Source organism: Phaenicophaeus curvirostris, chromosome 9 (genome assembly GCF_032191515.1).
Source record: "Phaenicophaeus curvirostris isolate KB17595 chromosome 9, BPBGC_Pcur_1.0, whole genome shotgun sequence".
In the NCBI taxonomy this organism is placed as follows: domain Eukaryota; kingdom Metazoa; phylum Chordata; class Aves; order Cuculiformes; family Cuculidae; genus Phaenicophaeus; species Phaenicophaeus curvirostris.
In genome coordinates, this window is record NC_091400.1 from 32,369,461 (window position 1) to 32,389,578 (window position 20,118).

At 41.8% G+C, this 20,118-nt stretch overlaps 1 protein-coding gene across 2 annotated transcripts in view; it reads left to right on the forward strand.

Moving 5' to 3' along the window:
• The window catches only part of INPP5A (inositol polyphosphate-5-phosphatase A), a 249,251-nt gene that overhangs the window by 217,194 nt on the left and 11,939 nt on the right, over nucleotides 1-20,118 (forward strand). For both annotated transcript variants that reach the window (XM_069863389.1, XM_069863391.1), the window contains exon 12: nucleotides 6,559-6,632. In XM_069863389.1, coding sequence (XP_069719490.1) covers nucleotides 6,559-6,632 — 74 coding nt within the window. The remainder of the gene's footprint in view (nucleotides 1-6,558; nucleotides 6,633-20,118) is intronic.

Consider the following 20,118-nt stretch of genomic DNA (forward strand, 5'->3'; position numbering starts at 1 on the left):
TTTTGAGAACTAGTTACCAGATTAGTACAGCAGGATTCTGATTTTTTTTCCAAGTAACAGAAATATCCCAGGAAAAGATTTGCATTCTGTGCTGTGTGTTTCAGATAAGAGGGGTGACTGAGCCCTGCGGAGCTGCCAGGAGGGTGTTTAACTTCCAGTTTATCCATACTGGTAGTTTCAGCCTGAAGTTCACGGGCTTGGAGTAAAAGAATCTACACAGGGCATTTAGGAAAAACAAGACCGTGTGCAAAATCTGAACTCATGTAATGTCTAAAAGGGCTACAACCTCCAGTGGGAAACATGAGGGATACATAATTGGAGAAGTTTGAAAGCGGTGTCTTATCCAAAACAGCGTTCAGGTGCTTGTGTATTACAGGACCAACAGACGTCATAAGGCACAAAGTATCTTTCAGAATGAGAAACACTGCAGCACGTGAACTGCAAGCTGTGTTTATGTTAGAGCCTGGTGCTAGCTGAAAGCCCTGAGTCTCGAGCAAATTCCTCTGCAGCATGCTAGGTGTTCAGCCTGCCCTACCCATCAGCTGAACACGTCACTGCTTTGGGAAGTCAATACTGCTCTACTGCATCTGCTGTCGCTGTGTTATTTCTGCACTGGGAGCAGACCTGCGCTGTGTGGTCCTCAGAACTCGGATTGTGCTGCCACAGCCGTTTACAGCCCTGCCCAGCCCCTCCAGCGCAAAGCAGGCTCAGAAAGGAGGGAAGGATGCAGAGGAGGAGGACTGTGAGAGCGTGAAAAATCAGGCAAGGGAAAGAACAGGGAGATCTAATAAGGCAGAGCCAATAGTAGCCTCCAGTAATTAGTCTAGTGATCAATAGACATCAAGGGAAAGTGTTGTTCTTCCTAGACATTTTAAGCAATCTAAATATTTCCGTAACAAACGTTACTTTTAAATGCATTTGATTTTCTGAAAAAGTTGAAATACATATTAGAAAATGTTTGCGTCTTTTAAGCTATTGGAATGTCTCCTGAGAGAGGCAGAGAGGCATATTGTCAAAACAAGAACAAACCAGCATTTTTCTGGGGGAGCTTCCACTGAAATCAAAGGTTTTCTGAATTAGTACAGGCACAGGAGCCTTCAGTGCCGGCCGTCTTCTTCAGTGCCTAACTCTTCTAATGCTAAGCAAAATGCATTTGGTGTAGTTTACCTGTGTGCCATATATCCATGTCTAATAGGAATTTATGTTATGACAACACTGCCCTTGAGAATGTGTGGACAAATTCCAAGGCATATGCAGAAATATAACAATAATAAACAAAAGCTGTGTAAGCAGTACATTTATATTCAATAATTTTGACTTGTTTTCCCTGAAACACGATTTTAAAGAATGGCTTTATGAGAGAAAGAAAATTATGAATCAAAATGTATAGTAATGGATCATTTTACAAAGTCTTGGCTAGAGAAAACAGTAGCTTTGAAATAAGACCAGAGCAGTGTTATATATGACATTTTCATGGGTACGTGGAAGGGATCAGCATTTCCACAGAGCTTTATTTGAAGTCAGTAGAGAGCTGAATCAGTTTCTAAATATTTTTCTTTGACTTGAAAGCTGGATAAAACTACCATATTTCCGAAGTCTCTTGAAAAAAATTGTGTAGTATACAAGACTGGCAAAGGTTACAGTGACCAGTGTCCACGTATTTTAATTCTCTAAGGTCATTTCTGTATGCTCATCTCCTCTTTTTGGTCTGAAACTTCATTTCCCTTTCACAGCTGTGAATTCTCTGGTGGGCCCTGCAGATGGATTTGATAAATGCTGCTAATATCACCTTCTGATCTACCAATGCTCTGACTTTGGTCTGTAGGTCTTGATGAGTAATTGCCGTTGTTCTACTCCAATGACTGAATTAAGTTGCCCTGTTCTAAAGGGTTCATACATGTGTGATTTTAGCCAAGGTGGCCCGTTGCAGCATGCCGATGGACAGTGACCTTTTAAGAGCGCCTCATCGCTTTAAACTGGAGCAAGCAAAATTACCCTGATTTCTACACATGGCTAAACTCTGCTTTAATCCTTTGATTACTGTCAAGCTACGTAATAGCATAATTTAATATGCCAGAAATTACTTATCTTTGGCCAAAGTGCCCGCTGCTTAAACACAGAGAGCCCCATGAGCTGTAGGGGCGGTGAACTTCAGCCAATGCTCCAGCCCCGGGCATGGGAGGTCCCCAGAGTCCCCCTCTAAAGGACTGAACAGTTCTGAGACCATCTGCCCAGGCATGCTCAGTTTTTTCTCACTGAAAGGCATAGCGGCTCTGTAGACAGTGCCTGTGCAGGACCACACGCCCTGGTATCGTGCATTGCCTTCTCCTTCACCCTAGTACATAAATGCACTTGTGCATCATAGTGCTGGCAAGAAAAAGAGAGGAAAGATGAAACTCTCAGAGCTGTTTGGGAAAACAACATTTTTGATAATTCCTTCAGGAAGTGATGGGCACTGCAGCCCTAAATGCTTTTAATTCTATTCAAGTTAAATAATACCCTTTACTGCAAATGTAGTCATTCTTTCATTCTGTGCAGAGAACTTCATCGATATCAAGCCAATTCCCGTTCAGGTCAGTAGGAGCTCAAGCATACGAACTGACTGAAGCATTTGGCTGATGAAGTTTGCTAAATGGAAATGCATAACTTCAGACTGCAAAATCCTACCAATGAATTTAACCTGCTTTTAAAAATATTATTCTGCCCTGTGAGATTTTTCTCACAGCCGCAGGCCAGTGGATGTGTCCTGCATGCCCTCTTACATGTACTGCATGGCTGTATTCCCCAAGGTGTATTATCTCTGTGTATCATGGGCTGTTAGCTAACTATAGGCATTTTATCCTTATATATGGATGATATTTTCATTTGAAAGATGTTAATCAAATGTTCATGTTGGGCTGGTCACTGGACATTGTAAAGCAAATATCTTGACGTGGTATCAGCAACTTAATGGTTGCAGCAGATAAAACCTAGGTCCTGCACCATCCTTGCTATCATTTACATGTAGAAATTGGTGATGTTGAGTTGGAGGGGGAAAACAGTCTTCTGAACTGCCTGTGACATATAGTTCTGGAATTAACTTCCAGTCACAGCATTTTAAAATCTCTATCTAATTGCTCAAATTACCCCTGCACATCATGTAACACCTTAAAGATTTGTTTCTTAAGGGATGATCTTATAATGAGTAAATTAAATGGAACAATATATTGATTTTTAGGCTTTGAACTTAATTTCTTTGCCATTTTTGAAGCATTTAGAGTGACAGACTTACTCATGTTTACTGTCAGAGCAATGGCATTATTCACAATGCTGTTTAGTGTACAGAATGGAAATAAGTGAGAAATTTGTGCTGAAAATTGCCATGCACAGAGTGTGTTCAGAGTGGCTTCTTAAATACGATGTTGTATGCTTTAAAAATAGACATTACCCTGTGAGGTTCTGCCTGCTCCTCAGTATCTGCTGGCCTATATGAATTTTCATTAGTTTTCTGTGATGCCAAAAAGCTCCAGGCACCCATGTACCTGTCATATGATGCCCATGTCTGGCCCCATTCCTTCTCTTAGCAAGTTACGTTGAGGACAAGTGACATTTATAACTGTTTGTGATAAGACCTAGTGAGCGCCTTGGGTTTTCACTGATAATCATGCCTTTAGAGATTGCAAGGTTAAATGAGAATTTAAGTGCAAAGAAGTGATAGTTAAGACATATTCTGATACAGAAAAATTATCCGGAGTTAGCTTAAAATGCGGTTTACATTTTCACCATTTCTCCCCATCACGTCCCTCTGCCTGCTGTGCTACCAGGTAAATAAAGAAGAGCCATTAGGTGGGTTGGAATCATAGAATAGTTTGGATTGGAAGGGACCTTAAAGATCATCCAGCTCCAACCCCCCTGCCATGGGCAGGGACACCTCCCACTAGATCAGGCTGCCCAAAGCCCCATCCAGCCCGGCCTTGAACACCTCCAGGGATGGGTTGATGCTACGCAGTCCTGAACATGTGAATAAGTTGTCATTGCCCTTCGTAAGAATGAGCAATGTAGTTTGTGGACACTTTGGAACAGAAGTTTACAGGCAGCGTACTGGAGTCACTTAATATCTAGGAAAAATGAAAGACTTGTTAAAATTCAAGAGTTATTTAAAACATTTAAAACATTTGTGTAAGAAAACCCAGTGAAAATATTTAACTGTTTACAGGAAGAGTTGTCTACAGTGAGCATTCTCTGAATCCTTCGTCTAGGCACCTGGTTGGACTTTGACATCCAGCTGGGTCATCGTGAGTTTTTGTCTTTGTCATTTCAGATTAAGGATGTGCCTCTACCTGGGCAAACGTGGGAAACTAATAGAGAGCACAGCACACAATACAGTCTTGTTCCTTGTATCTGTCCTCTCTGTCACCAGTGTCAGCAGCTCATCTGCGTAGCACAGGCACAACTAACCAAGCAACTGCAGCAAACACATCAGAAACTTCTTTGGATAATACTGCACGGCTGAATGCTTAGTCCTCTAAACCTCAGCCTTCATTTAGCTCGCTAATATCATCATAGCAAGGACAATCTGAACATATAAAATTTTGAAAGTGTGAATTAGTGTGAGAGGACAATGCATCTATTTAACATCGCCAGCCCTTGGAATGCCCATGAGTAATTTATACCATTGTGTTCTATGGAGCATTGTTCTTTTATTCAGTCCTTGCGATTTTCACACTTCAGAAATAGCTCTCTTTCTCCTGATGCTTCCACTTTCCTGCTCTGATCTGTTTACTTGGCAACAGTAGGAAAAATGTATTTGCACTACGCTAATAGATATGTATTTCAAAGAAGAGTTTTAACCGGAGGTGGTAGGTTTTTCTCCTGTGCTAGATTTACATTCCTGTGCAGATAATCTCTTTAAAGTGAAGATACTTGGAGCAGGAAAGGGATGATAATATTTGTTTTCATAGCTGGTTTGTACATATGTGTTGTGGCTACACGCCTGTCTGTACACACTTCAATCCAGAATCACATGGAAACATGCACGATTAACCCCTTTTTCCTGAAACGTGTTGAGATTACTTCAATGAGAATAGTGTCTGAACCACCCCCACATTTTTAGGATTGAGCATATTGTTAGATACATATCATGAGTTTCCACACAGTTGTTTACAAATATTTATCCAAACATCTTGGATACTTGGGCTTTTGATCAGATGTTAAGACACGCACAAATTATATGCAGTTATTTGAACTGCAGAATCTTTTCCAACATACCATCACGGAGTTTGGTGTGGGGTGCACTGACACAGGGAACATGCCTATTATTTGGCATCCTCATGCAAAAGTACGTCCGTATAGCAACACGGCAACTAGAAACAGAGGAAAGCCAGGTGACCCTTGGAGAGGTAGCTAATCAGCAGTGCAGGTGGTTCAGGTAGCTGCTTTTCACACAGATAATTAATGTGTACAAGTAGCTGCTAATTGCACATTTCAGGAATGATTTATGAGGTGGCAGAGGGGAAAGAGGGACACAATCTAATTTCTTTGGGAACCTCTGCCATTCGTACAATGGTATCAGCACAGCTGTGAGATGGGACATGATTAATGAACAGTGGGCAAACACGCCACCATCGTGCGGGATGCTGTTTGGATGACACGCTTGTCAAAACAGAAAGTGGCACTTAGAGCGACGGCCGGTAACAGTGCAGATGATGAGCTTTTTCTCTTTTGCCTCGCTAATTCGCTCGGACGTCAGGCTCAACACCAGCCGTGTTTCTGAAATAAGGTCATTTATGTCCATCAGAATAATTGTTGGTTTAATGTGGATGATTATCATTGACTTGTTATGAGCACATTTGTGTTTATGAACAAAAGACTGGAGATACTTATTTTCTCTGTAGAGGTCTAGGGGAAAACAAATTTGGCAAGGACTAATATTTATATAGGACATTAAATCTAGACTTATGAACATCTCTGTTAAATATCTGCTTCTAGTACTATATCTTGGCTGCTGCCTAGGAACACATTTTACCTATTGTCACGTATCCCTCTTTCTGCTATCTGACGTGCACCATCCAAAATTGGTGTACAAAAACACTGCTTGTCTTTGCTTAGGAAGAGTGATGTGCACATCCTTGGGTTTATTGTACCTGCTTATCTGAGCTGAAGATAATATAAAGCAATATAATACTTTTGGTGGCATTTTTGTGGGCTGATTAGCAAATCAGTTTTCTGTACTATTTAATGCTGATCAGGTTTATCTTCAAAGGGATTGCTAATAAAATTTGGAAAAAATTAGCCATCTTGAAATAGTAATTGTACATATAGGTCACTACTGGAAAGAGGCAGCGTTATGTGTTTCACTGAGATGAAAAGGAGCATTCTGAACACATTTCTTAAGGAACTGTTGATGTATCAAAACAGTACTGAGTGTTTTGCATTATGTTTTAAGAACTTTTATGCAAGCGATATACCTCAAGCTGTGTAATTAAAGTCTCTGTTTATTTCCTTTTCTATAATGTAGTATTTTTAGATTGCTTCAGTTCAGCATTAAAGAATCAATGCATTTATTTCTATCTTTTATAGCTTTTAGAATTTGACAGAGAGCTGTCAGTCTTTAAAGACAGATTGTATGAACTGGACATCTCCTTTCCTCCCAGGTAAGATTCATACATAATCCATTTATTTAACTAGCTGCCTAAAAGTTAATTGTTACTAGCACTGCAGGTAAAATGTGAGTGTTCCCGTAGATATTGTAGAAATGATAATGATCTTAGGTCCTTTTGTAAATGCTGCGTCTCCCCACATCCCCTCTATCACTACGTGAACAGTGTAACACAGTCCGCATGCCAATAGTGCTCATTGTTTGAGTTCAGCTGATCCTGAATTTTATAGCAGCTCTTAAAATAGACCTGACGTGATTGTGTGCTAAGAGATGTGTAGCTACTTTTAAGCACTGGACCCAGATAACCTGTTAAAATACTTTATTGCAACCATAAAGTCAGTCTTTTGCCTCAAACTGACTAGCGATGGCACTTCGCTAGGACTGGGCTCACGGTGGGATGTGCAGCCTAAAGCTGGTGCTCAAGGCAGGCACCAAGAGGAGCATTGGGAAAGAGGACCGGAACTTAGATTCTGCTTTTTCGGTTTTGGTAAACATATTATAAAGCTCCTAAGACTATTAGAATAATTTGGCTTTTTTAATGCACGTGCATTACTTTAATCTGCTGTATCCCTCAGGTGAATTTTAGTTGTGAATTGACAAGTATTGCTGTTGGACAAAGCTAAGATTTTTGGAAATGGCAGTCCTGCTTAGGAGAGAACTATGGAAAATTTGTGCCATTTTAAACAAGTATGGCCCCTTTCCAAGAATTAAGATGTCAAATCTCACAGTTGCTTGTAAGGGAAAGAAATTCTGCATTTGCAAAACAAAATAAAAGTAATGAGAATTCATAGATAAAAGCATGTTTTTTACGTACTCCTTTTTTTTTTTTTTTTGGTGGATAAAATATGCTTAAATATTTCTCTTTTGTCCTTTATGGACAGATAGAATAGTATGATGTTTTGGCATACACTAAGAAAAAATTTGGAAAGCTTGCCTTTTTGTTATCATAATCTCATTATTTCTCACCAGCCAGCTGCGATACTGATTATATTGATCTCTTGGGACAATGGAAGCATGCACAGAGAGGTTACCGCTGCTCTAAATTGTTCTTATTGATTGAGTGTGATAAAGGAAGACCAACAATGTGTACATCTCTGAGTATATTCCGTTAGTTGCGTACCTGGTCAGGGTAAAAGGAGGTGAGGGGAAATAGATATGAGTTTTTTACTAGAAATACTCTTTGACTTGATATCACCAACATTAGTGCTTCCAGCCAGAACAAGTTTTGGCAAAAATAACATTATGGCACAAACGGTTTGCAGATTTTTCAGACCTTTCTGTCAGTACGGTTTGGTATCATTATGTTCTTGAGCAAGGATCAGAAATTTGGTTTGAGTAGGCTTTGTATCTAAGCTGTACTTTTGATCTGTCTGTGAAACGATGTGAACATCTTGGCCAAGGTCTAAACCCGTGAAAAATCTTTTCACAAATATGTCCAAAACTCAGTAGAGATGTGTTATTTTATTGGTTACGTTTCTTGCAAACTACAGCTAGACTAGATACAACGCAGGATTTTCCTCTCGTCTACCACAGGCCATCCCCTGTGAGGTTGTGGGCAAGTAATAAATGAGACTTCCTCTCCTTTACATCCCGTTGGAGCAAGTAGTGGTGGGAAACCTTCGTGAATGAAATGCAGGCAGAACAAAAGCCAGAACTGAAGCTGTATGGGAGCCACCTGGTAGCCGTGCAGGGAAGGACATGGCTAGGACCCAGAAGAGTGAAGCCTCAAGCCAGCACTGGGCCTCCAAGCAAGGAGACCAGGACTTGCAGAGGCAGCCTGAAGAGGAAAGCTCTAGTGAGTTAGCTGATGAGAGAGTGGGGCAATGAGACAGAGCTGCAGAGGAGGGAAGACTAGGCAAGGATGATCTGGAGTACTGGAGGAGAGTGGTGAAAACCATAGGAAAAGGGAGATGGCCACAGGATGCTTCTCACAGGACACCAAGTTGGTCTTGCCCTTCCCTGGTGAAAATGGGTAGCTCAGAGAAAGATTTTCTGAGTCACTTCCTCGTGTTGATCCACAGAGAGAGTGATAGCCTGCTGATATCAGCTGCTGAAGTACCTAGGAATCCCTGTCAGGCTGAGAGACTTCTTGAGGTACGGCCAGAATGGAGCTTGAAGTGGTGCAGTGTTAGACACTATAAAGAGCTAAAGAAGCCTTGGGGGAAATGAAAGATGTTTGACTAAAGAATTAGAAGTAAAAGTGGGAGTACACTGGAGGGCTGTGACTGAGAACTGCTGACGTTGCTATAAACCAGCAGTGAGCTTCAAGGGGATGGATGGGGAGGACCATGTGGACAGGAACAAGAAGAGTAAATTAAATATTAGTCAACTGCTTTTATACTCTCTGGTGCCTCAGTATCTGAATACTTTGACACAGAGCATTAACATCCAAATGATGTATTTTGATACTATTAACAGTTTAGGCTACTATGCCTGCTACATGAAACTGTTATTGTCTGGAACACAATTATTAAATAAAGGGCAACACCAGAGATGAAACCCTGGTAAAAAAATGTAAGACCAGGTGAAAATGTTCCGTCCTAGAAATCCCTGTGGATGAAACACAGATATTGACTTTGTCTGATTGATATAATGAGTTAAATGAAAGAAATACCCTGTAATATAAGCTAAGTGTCATCTCCTCTCCCCTTCCCTGTCCACATACTTGGAGTCTTGGCTAGGAAACTACAGGAGCAGCTCTCTGAGGCCATAGTGCTGTCATCAAGGAGGGCTGTCACCAGCTTCTGATTGCATCTTATCTGCTGCCAGCTCCTTCTTCCTCGATTTTATTACTTGTTTTTGTTTCCTTGCAAAACCAAAGCCAAATCTAGCCCATATCCTTGATTTGTTTTGTACACACCACCAATATTAGACATGAAATATTTCATTAACCATGATTTTGGTATACAGATGTAAAAGCGGAGGTGGCTGAGCCCTAGCTGTCGTTGATGTGCGTAACACATTGTGATGGACTCGAGTTCTGCATGTGTTCCCCTCGCTCTCCCAGCACTAGGGGCCGTCACACAGTGGCTCTCAGCGTGGTGCCCCGTTCTGGCTTGGCTCTGCCGGAGGTGGCACCCTGTCTCCCCAGCTGCTGATGAATCCTGCCTGGGGCAGCAGCCAGCAGTCCTGTTACTCTTGTTTCTGTTGTCTTACAAATCAGATGAAAAACCAAGGTCTTGACCACTTCTTGCCATCAAACAACCCAGAACGTTTTTGCAAGAGCGTGGACGTCTAGACAGATGTTCTGGCCATAGTCGTGGTCATTGGATCCCACCTCCCCAAACACGCTGTTACTTTAGTTGGATTTGGTGGTATTCTTCACTTCCTGCCCCAAACCACTGCACAGCGCGCTGGTGCCGTGCGGATTGCTGCTGCATGGCAGCGCTGAGGGACGCTGAACTCAGCAGTTGTCTACAGACCACAGCTTTTTAACTCACTCAGATGCTTGCAAAAAAAACCAAAAATACAAACAGATATGTACTTCCAAGGTGGAAGCAGAGATCTGAGCAGGGACCCTGTCCACATCTTGGGAAATGGCCATGAAGGGTTGTTTCAAGCTTCACCCATTCACCTCTCTGGACCCACTCAGTTCCCTACTTTGAGCTTTGTGGACAGTCTGGGGAGAAGGAGGGGTACAATGTAATGTGGCAAACCCTTCCTCGACCTCCAAAAGCCCGCAGAGAACCAGCCCTGTGGCTGCTATCCTCACCCGCATCAAAGAGGAGCAGTGAAGGGGATGAACACTCAGCTTTGCCTGCTACTCGCTCCATTTCCTTCTTATAACTAAATAACAGTAATAACAGAAATACTCTTGTTTACTGAAAGCTTGTGTGGAGGAGATGCTAACACCGAGTGTTTATAACACAAAATTTCTTTGAACTTAAGCAGAGAATATTGATGAAACATGAAAACTGAATATGAGAATGTCGCTAAAAACTCAAGATGGAAAGCCACAAATGAATATACGAAGTCATGGATATACAAAGAGCAAATTGGCTCTAGGTATTTTGAATAGGCAAAAAGCAGTGGGTTTAATGTAGGACATATTCTTTTTAGATTAGAACCTTTTCTCATACAAGAAAGAAATCAAAAATATGGCCTAAAGCCCTGGTTTCACTTCCTAGTAGTTTTTCCTCCATTTTTCCCTTATTTCCTCTTTTCTTCTGAAAAAAAAAAATCTAGCTTTTCATTATTTAGTTGCTTTTGTGTACTGGTTGTAAATACAAGCATAATATACAAGATATTTGTCATATATCCAGTCATACTAGATTTTGTTTTTTTAACCAAAGGAGGATATGATCAGTCCTGTATATTTAGAAACTACTTCTTTAAGATTCTTGATATTCTTAGCTGGAAAGTGTGTGGTGCATCCATTTGTTCTGCAAATGCATCAAACAAAGCCTTTTTCACTGGAGGGAGAGACAGAGAAAGCTCTAGTCACTTTTTCTGTCAGGCTTATGGGCTTAATTAGTGAGCTTTTGAATTTGGAATGAACAAACACAACTGTAGTGACAGCCTTAAAATAGTATTTCAGAATTTGTTTTATACATGATATTGTAATTATGGCCTGTTGATGCAGTCTGTGAATTACTCTGTGCTTCGGTTCTTGATCCACGGTGCTACTGTCTTATATCACGGGATGCCAGCCAGCAGTTGAAGACAGAGTATCTTTCTTAAAGTGGTGCTAAACACGTTTAGTACTACATTTCACATTTTTAGAAGATGAAAGATCAGTTGACAGCTTACTCTTCCTTTGATTTGCTTCATCATTTGCGCACACAGTTTGCACAGGGTTACACACAGTAGCACAGTTGCATTCCCAACTTACTGACAAGTGTTTTCCTCAAAAAGCACACTTGAGATTCAGCATGTTCTCAAAATAAGTGGAAAAGGTCACTTCCTTTAGAGTTACAGTAGGCTAAGTTACTTATAAATTCATTTTTTATCAACATAAACTGTTTAGTCGCTGGACTTTATCATGAGATCTTATTGATACATTACCGCAGCTGGCCTGAGGTTGAAAGCTTTACTCGTTTGGAGTCAGTAATATTTTTCTGGTTAACATCAGTGGGGCCAAAATTTAACCCTGAGCAGTTTTCTTGGTTTATATTCACACCACTCCTAGAGCAGCATTACGCAGTGATCGGGGTACCTCAGGGGTACCTCAGGTGTCAATATGGACAGGTGGAAACGTGCGACACTGTTACTGACCCATGTTATCCCTTGCTTCCTGGCATAGCACTGAATGCAGCATGAAATCCTAGTCCTGACCTCCCAGCAAGTGCTGGCTGGGGGCCTGGGATGTCCCACGTTGGACAACCAACTCCCCTTTGTTCATCAGAGGGCTTTGTTTTGAATGAAACCCCTGGGTTTGTAACATAAAAATTAGCAAAGTCCTAATTAAAATAGAATCACAGAATCATATAGTTTTGGTTGGAAGGGACCTTAAAGATCATCCAGTTCTAACCCCTCTGCCATGGGCAGGGACACCTCCCATCAGACCAGGCTGCCCAAGCCCCATCCAACCTGGCCTTGAACACCTTCAGGGATGGGGCAGCCACAGCTTCCCTGGGCAACCTGTGCCAGTGTCTCATCTCTCTCATAGCAAAGAAATAATAAGTAAGAAAACAGTCTCTTCATGGCACCAAACATTACAGTGAATGCATGTGAGAGACTGAAAGGAAATTAGTTAAGCTAGCTCTGATCAGCGTTTTCGTGCACTCTACAGATCTCCTCTTCAAGACTGTGAAAACTTCCTCATGTACAAAGGGGGACCAAAATTGTTGTTCTCAGATAGTATTTTTCTCAGTTATGACTGTACAAGTATTTTAGAATTTAATTTTAAATTTGAGGCTGTGATTAGAGAAGTGAGGATGAGCGTATTGCTGTTCTAGAAAATATTTGGAAGTTCTAGTGTCCCCAGAGTGCTTATGTACATAACAGTACAGACAGAAACCAATCAAATCTGATTCTTGCATGTTCTCAGTTTTCATTCAAAATGATGAAAGAAATTTTTCTGTTGTAATAATCTGAATGGAGAGGATATTTTTGTACATTTCTGCATTTTAATTGTTTTATATTAATGTATCTGCATCTTTTACGTTAATGTCTCCATCCATTCTCCTTAGTTTCAAAGGAAGCCAAGACAGTCGTGTAGGCATGTATTTTCATTCTGTTAAGAATCTGTTTGGAAGGAAATCACTACTCTTGGCTCTTCAGATGAACCTTCTTATAAGCAAGTTGTCATCTGAAATTTTCATACACCATTTTAAAAGTTTTACTGTCATTGCATAAAGTTGTGCCTAAGATCACGTCACGATGCTGTACCGTTTACTGGCTCCAGTTCGGAGAAGCAGCCGGTGTTGGAGCTTGGCAGTTCGGTACAGGCTGCCAGCACCCTGGTGCCTTGCGCTTGGCCGTCGAGAGCACAATACAAGCTGTAAATTCATTTTGCTTGTGCTGAAGAAGCGATCCATCAGGCCAGGCATGACAAGCCTGGGCACTGCTCACCCTGGTGATGAATTTGGCTTCGCCGTGCTAGCGGTGGGGCTGGAGCCAGGGAGGCTTGACACAGCCCTAGGGACGCGCCGTGCTCTCTCCAGGCAAGGGGCTGGCAGGCTTGTTCATTGCAGGTGTAGGACACACCACAGGACACAGGTGACAACAGCGTGCTTGGGTCTCAGGGGAAGAGACCTGCTAGATTGCCTTAACACGCTGATAAAAATCTCTCATGCTCATAAATGTTAGGGAAACTGACCTCCGGTGAGGCTTTGCAGGAGCGATAAGGAAGAGTTATGACTCTTGCTCTCTAGTTTTTAGAGAAAATAATAAAGAAAAGATTCTTATGTGAGGAAAAACAAAGCAAAAGGCATTTTTTATGTGCTTTCTCATAAAATACACCATTTAAAGTATGAAAAAATGTGAATTTGTTACAAAAAAAAACACTCAAGAAGATTCTTATCCTTTTATTTAGGGACCTAAACTTCTTAACTTGTCAGACCTTTTTGTTTCCAGTTTTTCATTACACTGGGCTAGCATTTCAATATAAGTACTAACAGAAGGGTTGAATTCTTGAGTAATTTTCTAACTATAAAATGCCATAATGAAATTACAATGTGTTGTAGTATTTTCTGGGGGGTTTGATCCTCTCTGGTGTAGTTGTAGTTGTTGATTTCAATATGCTCTTCAAAAGTCATGTACAGTGTGCTAACTTCTCTTTTCAGTTGATTGTAAACTACGTTCAGTAATCAATGAGAGCACTTGACTCTTACCACTTGTTAAAGAAGACATCTCAGGAATCATTATTCACAGGTCTTGGCAAAAAATGAGGCCTTTGTGTATTTCCAGCTATAATTTGTCATGCTTTTTACCAACAGCTTTTAAAACCTTAACTTTATATAAACCTTTTCTTATTTTCTCTCTAGTCCCTGTGCTAATGGTTCCTAAAAGTAAAATTTTGATGTTGGAGTAAGTATCAAATTAAAAATTACTTTTTAATTCTGTAGAGAATGGAGACAATCTACTGAGTCAAGAATACTTTAAAATAATTTTTTTAGACTGCTGATTTCTTGCTTCTCTATAAGAATAGTGCAGATAATTCTGTAGGGAAATAGAAATACCAGAGGCCTCTTTCCCTACATTACTCTATTTGCCAAGTCTAGACAGTCATGGAGAAAAGAACATTGCTGTAGAGCTGTATTTTCACTCATCATTTGGTGTTTAAAGAGAACTGAAACTAAGCTGATGCCTTATATAAGAAGTTAATGCAAATCTTCCTTTCTTTTTGAATCTCTGACCTTAAAGATCATCCAGTTCCAACCCCCCTGCCATGGGCAGGGACACCTCCCACTAGATCAAGCCCCATCCAATCTGGCCTTGAACACCTCCAGGGATGGGGCAGCCACAGCTTCGCTGGGCAACCTGTGCCTCACTGTTCTCAGCATCAAGAAATTCCTCCTTATGTCTAGTCTAAATCTGCCCCTCTCCAGTTTACACCCATTGCCCCTAGTCCTGTCATCACAAGCCTTTGTAACCAGTCCCTTCCCAACTTTCTTGTAGCCCCTTCAGGTGCTGGAAGGTCGCTCTAAGGTCTCCTCGGAGCCTTCTCTTCTCCAGGCTGAATAATCCAAACTCCCTCAGCCAATCATGGCTTAAATCACTAAAAGGCAGGACAGTCAGTTCTATATTTAGAAAAACTATGTTTCAAGGCTTTGTAAGTTTAGAATGACCATTGAAATTTATTGTGACTTGAAACTTGACATGAGAGGTTTCAAAGCAAGAGGCAGAATGCCTACTTCCCTTTGGTTCATGGCAAGATTTCAGTAGAAAAGCACCCTGTCAGGATGTTGCATGAGTATTTTCCTACCCATACAGAGTATCTACTTTGGGTTATTCATTCTGAATTCAGCAGGCACAAGGTCAAAAAGTAGAGGATGCTGTCATCCCATGGCCAAACATCCACCTGTGAGTGGAGGAGGAGAGATAAGTTCTGCTCTCAGGGTTGCTTCTGCATTTCACAGGAAACAAACACTGGACAAAATGCAAATAGTAATTCTAGGAGTGGGCACCAGAGCCTTGGCATGGTTGATAAGAAGGGAGGTGAATGAGGTTTTTCAGCATTACCACTTAGGCCTTAATTGGGTATAAATTAAATTGAAGTTATTTGGTTTTAATTGGTCATTAATCCACAGCTTGACTTTTTCCTGTCCTTTTGAAACAGCATTTCACTTTTAAGATTTCAAATTACTAAGCAATACGCAAATGGAATTTATTGGATTTTACATGAACACGTTATTTTTTTAGGCATAGGTAATAATTTCCATAGGTATAGTTCATAATTATATTTATTATAACAGTTCTCTGAGAATTTATAGTTACAGTGTATTATAGTTATAAATTGAATCTGTAGCTGTATATGGAATGGTATTAAGGCAACATAGTAAATTCATGTTAATGTGTATGCAAGTGGGTTTCCACAAGGTCTCAGTGGACTCTGTGTTAGTGAATGTCCACTTCAGGGCTCATTCCAGTAAACATTGTACGTGGGAAGGATTCCAAAGCCACTTCTGAACTCTCCTGCCAGACACATCTAAAAATTGCATTTCTGCAGGGATACTTAGGAAACTCAAAACAAAGTGAAACAATTGTTTTTCTCCAGTGCAAAACTGTAATTTAGTTTAAGACCACACGTCTGCTTGATGTTATGTGAATTCTTCAGCCTACCCTGTGTGACCATCCTGCTGCAGCAGGGAAGGAGTGGTGGTCAGGCAGCCACCCCTCAAAGCATTCCCCAAAAACCCTTGACTCAGCATGGCACTTGGAGCATCTGCTTGATTTGCGAGGCTGTTGGTGACCTCTGCTTGGTTCAGCAGGGCAGTTAATATCTAAGTATTCTTCTATATTCCTCTCCAGTGCTGAGTTCCTTTTAATTCTTTATGTGCTTAGGCTGTGTCAGCTCACCGTCCTGCATCACAGAGAAGCATGCTAGTGGTCATAGAATCATAGAATAGTTTGGGTTGGAAGGGACCTTAAAGATAATCCAGTTCCAAGCCCCCTGCCATGGGCAGGGATACATCCCACTGGATCAGGTTAGCCAAGACCCCATCCAGCCTGGCCTTGAACACCTCCAGGGATGGGGCAGCCACCACTGCTCTGGGCAACCTGGGCCAGGGCCTCACCACTGTCATAGTGAAGAAATTCCTCCTTACGTCTAGTCTAAACCTGCCCTTCTCCAGTTTATACCCCTTTCCCCTCGTCCTGTCACTCCAAGCTTTTGTGAACAGTCCCTCCCCAGCTTTCTCGTAGTCCCTTCAGGTACTGGACGGTCACCCTAGGGTCTCCTCAGAGCCCTCTCTTCTCCAGGCTGAACAACCCGAACTCTCCCAGCCTGTCCTCGTATGGGAGGTGCTCCAGCCACTCATATGTGATGCCGTGAATGAGCTTCTGAGGAAATAAGTCTTTGCCTGCCAGATCTCAACCTACAGGGACTGAAGCCATTTCTTCCCAGGTCAGCAGCCTCTCCCCATGGGCGTTTGCAGGCACATTCTTGCACTTCACAGTTGGGATCACCAAGAAACCTGTCTGCAGAACATGCAGCCATCCCTCCCAGCCAGCAAGGACAACTCCAACAAGTCAGAGTCAGTTGTTCCTCTCCCCGATCAAGAGTTTAGCCTCTTCCAAGCCCACCCCTTTCCTCATTTGTCTTCCCTTGGGCTCAGAATAGAAGTAACAAACCACGCTGCCTTCAGCAACAGCTCCTCCTTCCTCCTGAAATGCACCGAAAAAACAAGGCAGACTGGAGGAGGAATTGCAGCTTAATGAGAAATCACAAGCTGCAGTACAAGTCTGTGATCTTCACACAGACATAAAGACCCCTTCGAACAGAATATTTTTCAAACATTATTCACCCATTCCTAGACTCCTGTATTTTGCGTCCTTTTACTTTATATAGTGAATAATCATGTTTTGATCTCATTACCCTTTGTAACCCATGTAGCCCATAGCAACCTTAGCCATTGGAAACTAAATACAAGTCAGAATTTTAAACTCTGTAAGCTCTGTCATTCATGGGCTGAACAGCCTGGCCGTGAGCAAACAGCAACCCCAGTGTGAGGCTGGAAAAGTTTGCGGTAGTCAGCAATCAGTGCAAAAGGCAGTAGCTATGAAAAAAGAAGTAACGACATCATGGTCAGTCAATATACAGGTGGGCAATTGTTACCTTTATCGCTCCTCTCCATTAATTATTATAATTATTCTTGTAGCTGTTGTGTAGCAAAGATAGGAGCTGACTTTAGCAAGAGTTCACACCCACCTACAAGGTTTGCTTTCAGATAAGTCTGCATGCACAGTAATCTCACGTATTAATCGTTCTCTTAAAGTGACTTGTTCTTGTTTGTGGTTGCATTAGGCTGTCATGTAATTTACTGGTTGGACATACATTTGTGTCTGAGATATCCTCTGTGTGATGTTTTTCTCAGCCAGACCCTCGGTTTTGGCAGTATCTGCATTGGCTTTGACACCTCTCACCAGGAGACAGGTTGAATCTCATTTACTCTTGGAAGAGCTTCTCCTTTGGAACTGTGTCTGGCTCTGGTGCCTTATTCTACCATAATCCTGTTTAGTCTATAATCTATTTATTCTCTACCCTTGTATTTTGTCCCATGACTTTTTTTATTCTAATTGGTTGCACAATGATACATACAGTTTTTCAGGTCTAATTTGCACTACAGAGTGAGCCAGTCTGCTCTGCACGGAGCAAAGCCTTTTTCAAATGCATTCACTTGTTCCTTCCCTTCTGCAGAGACTGTCCAGGGATGAACAGCTCTGCCTTTTGTACCCAGGCCTGTAGATGCCTGTGTACATATCCCAGTGGGCACCCAGAATACACAGTTTTTCTGCCAGTTAAGAAGTATTTTCCACCAAACAGAAATACTTCACATTCATTCATGTACTGTGAAACACCTTCCAGGTATCAGTGAAGTATGTTAAATCACCAGTGGATCCCTCAGACCCTGAGGAACACATTCCCACAGGGCATTGTGCAGTTTGTCCAGGTTCCTCCAGCATCCAAGGCTGGAGCACAGAAACAGTTTCCCAGCTGGAAGCAGAAGAGACGGCTGTCATTTCCTCCAAAACTATGAGAATTTAATCATTAAGATGGCTTTCAGACAGCTCTTATCCCCATCTCTCTCCTCAGATTAAACTGGTACAGCTCTCACTGTTGTTCTCAATTAATTCCTAAATTAAAACAGAGCGTTTCTTTAATTTGTGAGGGACTGGATGGAATTACCCAAGCTAGCAGTTCTGTTTGTTTTAAGGAATTGTGGCAAAGGGAAAGAGAGAGGAAAATCAATGACGTAAAAAAGTTTCAAGGACTGAGCATTACTGTACACCATGCATAAGGTGAGGACTACGACCCAGCTGCAAGCAGAAAGCAAAGCAAATCATAAACAGATCATGGTCTTTGCTGTTAAGCAGGCTGCCCATTGTATTCTTGTCTAAAAATGCTGCTGAAAAGGCAGGTTTGGAATCTGAAATCTCTCCCACCTGTTGCCTCAGCTTGGCCGTAATTTTTTTGCAGTATGAGAACTGGTAAATTCTAGCCCAAAAGTAACTTACCCAGGCATGTTATCAGAAAAGACATTTAACTCGATCACAGCCGCGGAATAACATGAGACTGTTTTGCTGCGACAAGCCAGCACTGGGTCCTTCCCAACAAGCTAACATTAGTCATAATTACATTTATGTTTACATACATTTAGTGGAGTCCGACGTTATTGCTATTAATGCAATAAAGCGCGTCGCTTGCTGTCTGTCCCCTTGCCGAGGCGTTAGTATTGCTGAATAATCCCCAGTGGTTAGCTGGGCCGCTCCCCAGCACTGGTTTGGAGCAGCAAAACGTACCATACCAGTTGTTACCTGCCTCGTGTCAGCCTCTCTGCCTTGGACAGGCAGGACATTCGAAGGAGAATGGTTTAGTGTTTGATAGGAATGGTTGGACTCGATGATCCGGTGGGTCTCTTCCAACCTGGTGATTCTATGATTCTATGATTCTATGACACCCCACGAAGGGGCACTGGCCACCAGTGGGACGGTCCCACCGCTGTGGTTTAGCTGTTCAGAATCAGCGAGGGGAGATTGTCTCCATGAGTAGCATTCTGGGTGGAAAGTAAAGGGCCGGTTGTTGCTCGCTGGGAAGAGAAAGGAGCTCTGGATTTCTTTTAACTGGGAAAGGTCCACGGTTACACTAGTGCTTCAGGAATGTGAACCCTGAAGCAAATTAGAGATGTGTTTTCTAAAGTACATTAAGCCAAAAAGTGATATGCCTGACGTAAATCCATAGAAAAGATTCAGAGAAAGGCATGGTGTCATCAACCTTCCTGGTTTGTGCTGTGCCCAGAGTCAGGGCTTGAGTCCTGTTTACCCTTCTTACCCCTTGCTGCTAGATTGCCCGGGTGACCCCCCTTTTTATTGCCACCTTTGACTCTGATTGTCAGTGCAATCACCATGGTGTTAGTGTAGCTTTTGCAAGTAGCAGCTGTTTAACGCATTGTACTTTAACTACTGTGTTTGCAGGACAGTGTTTACCCTCCTGATTTGGCTTGAGTGAGATGCATATCATGGCCAGTTAGCTCTGCAGAGCATCACCAAGTCTTGTTAGTATTTTGGTGCATATGAAGCAGCTAATTTAATTCAAACAGCAGTACATCTCATTGCTTAGCTTTTAACTATCTGCTGCCTAAGATGAGCATATGAAGATAAATTGCATAGGGTCATTTGTTAGGAAGAGAACTAGGGAACCCAATTCTCCCTTTTAGATTCAAGGAAATATAAAACAGTAACTCAGTTTGGAGGAAGGAGCTAAGAGTCTGGAAGCTGACAAACATTAGATGTCATGCTTTGATTGATTGAATGACATTTTATTGAAATCACACCTGTGTAGCAGCTCACGCTAATGCTGAGTTGGGACCTTGTCCAAT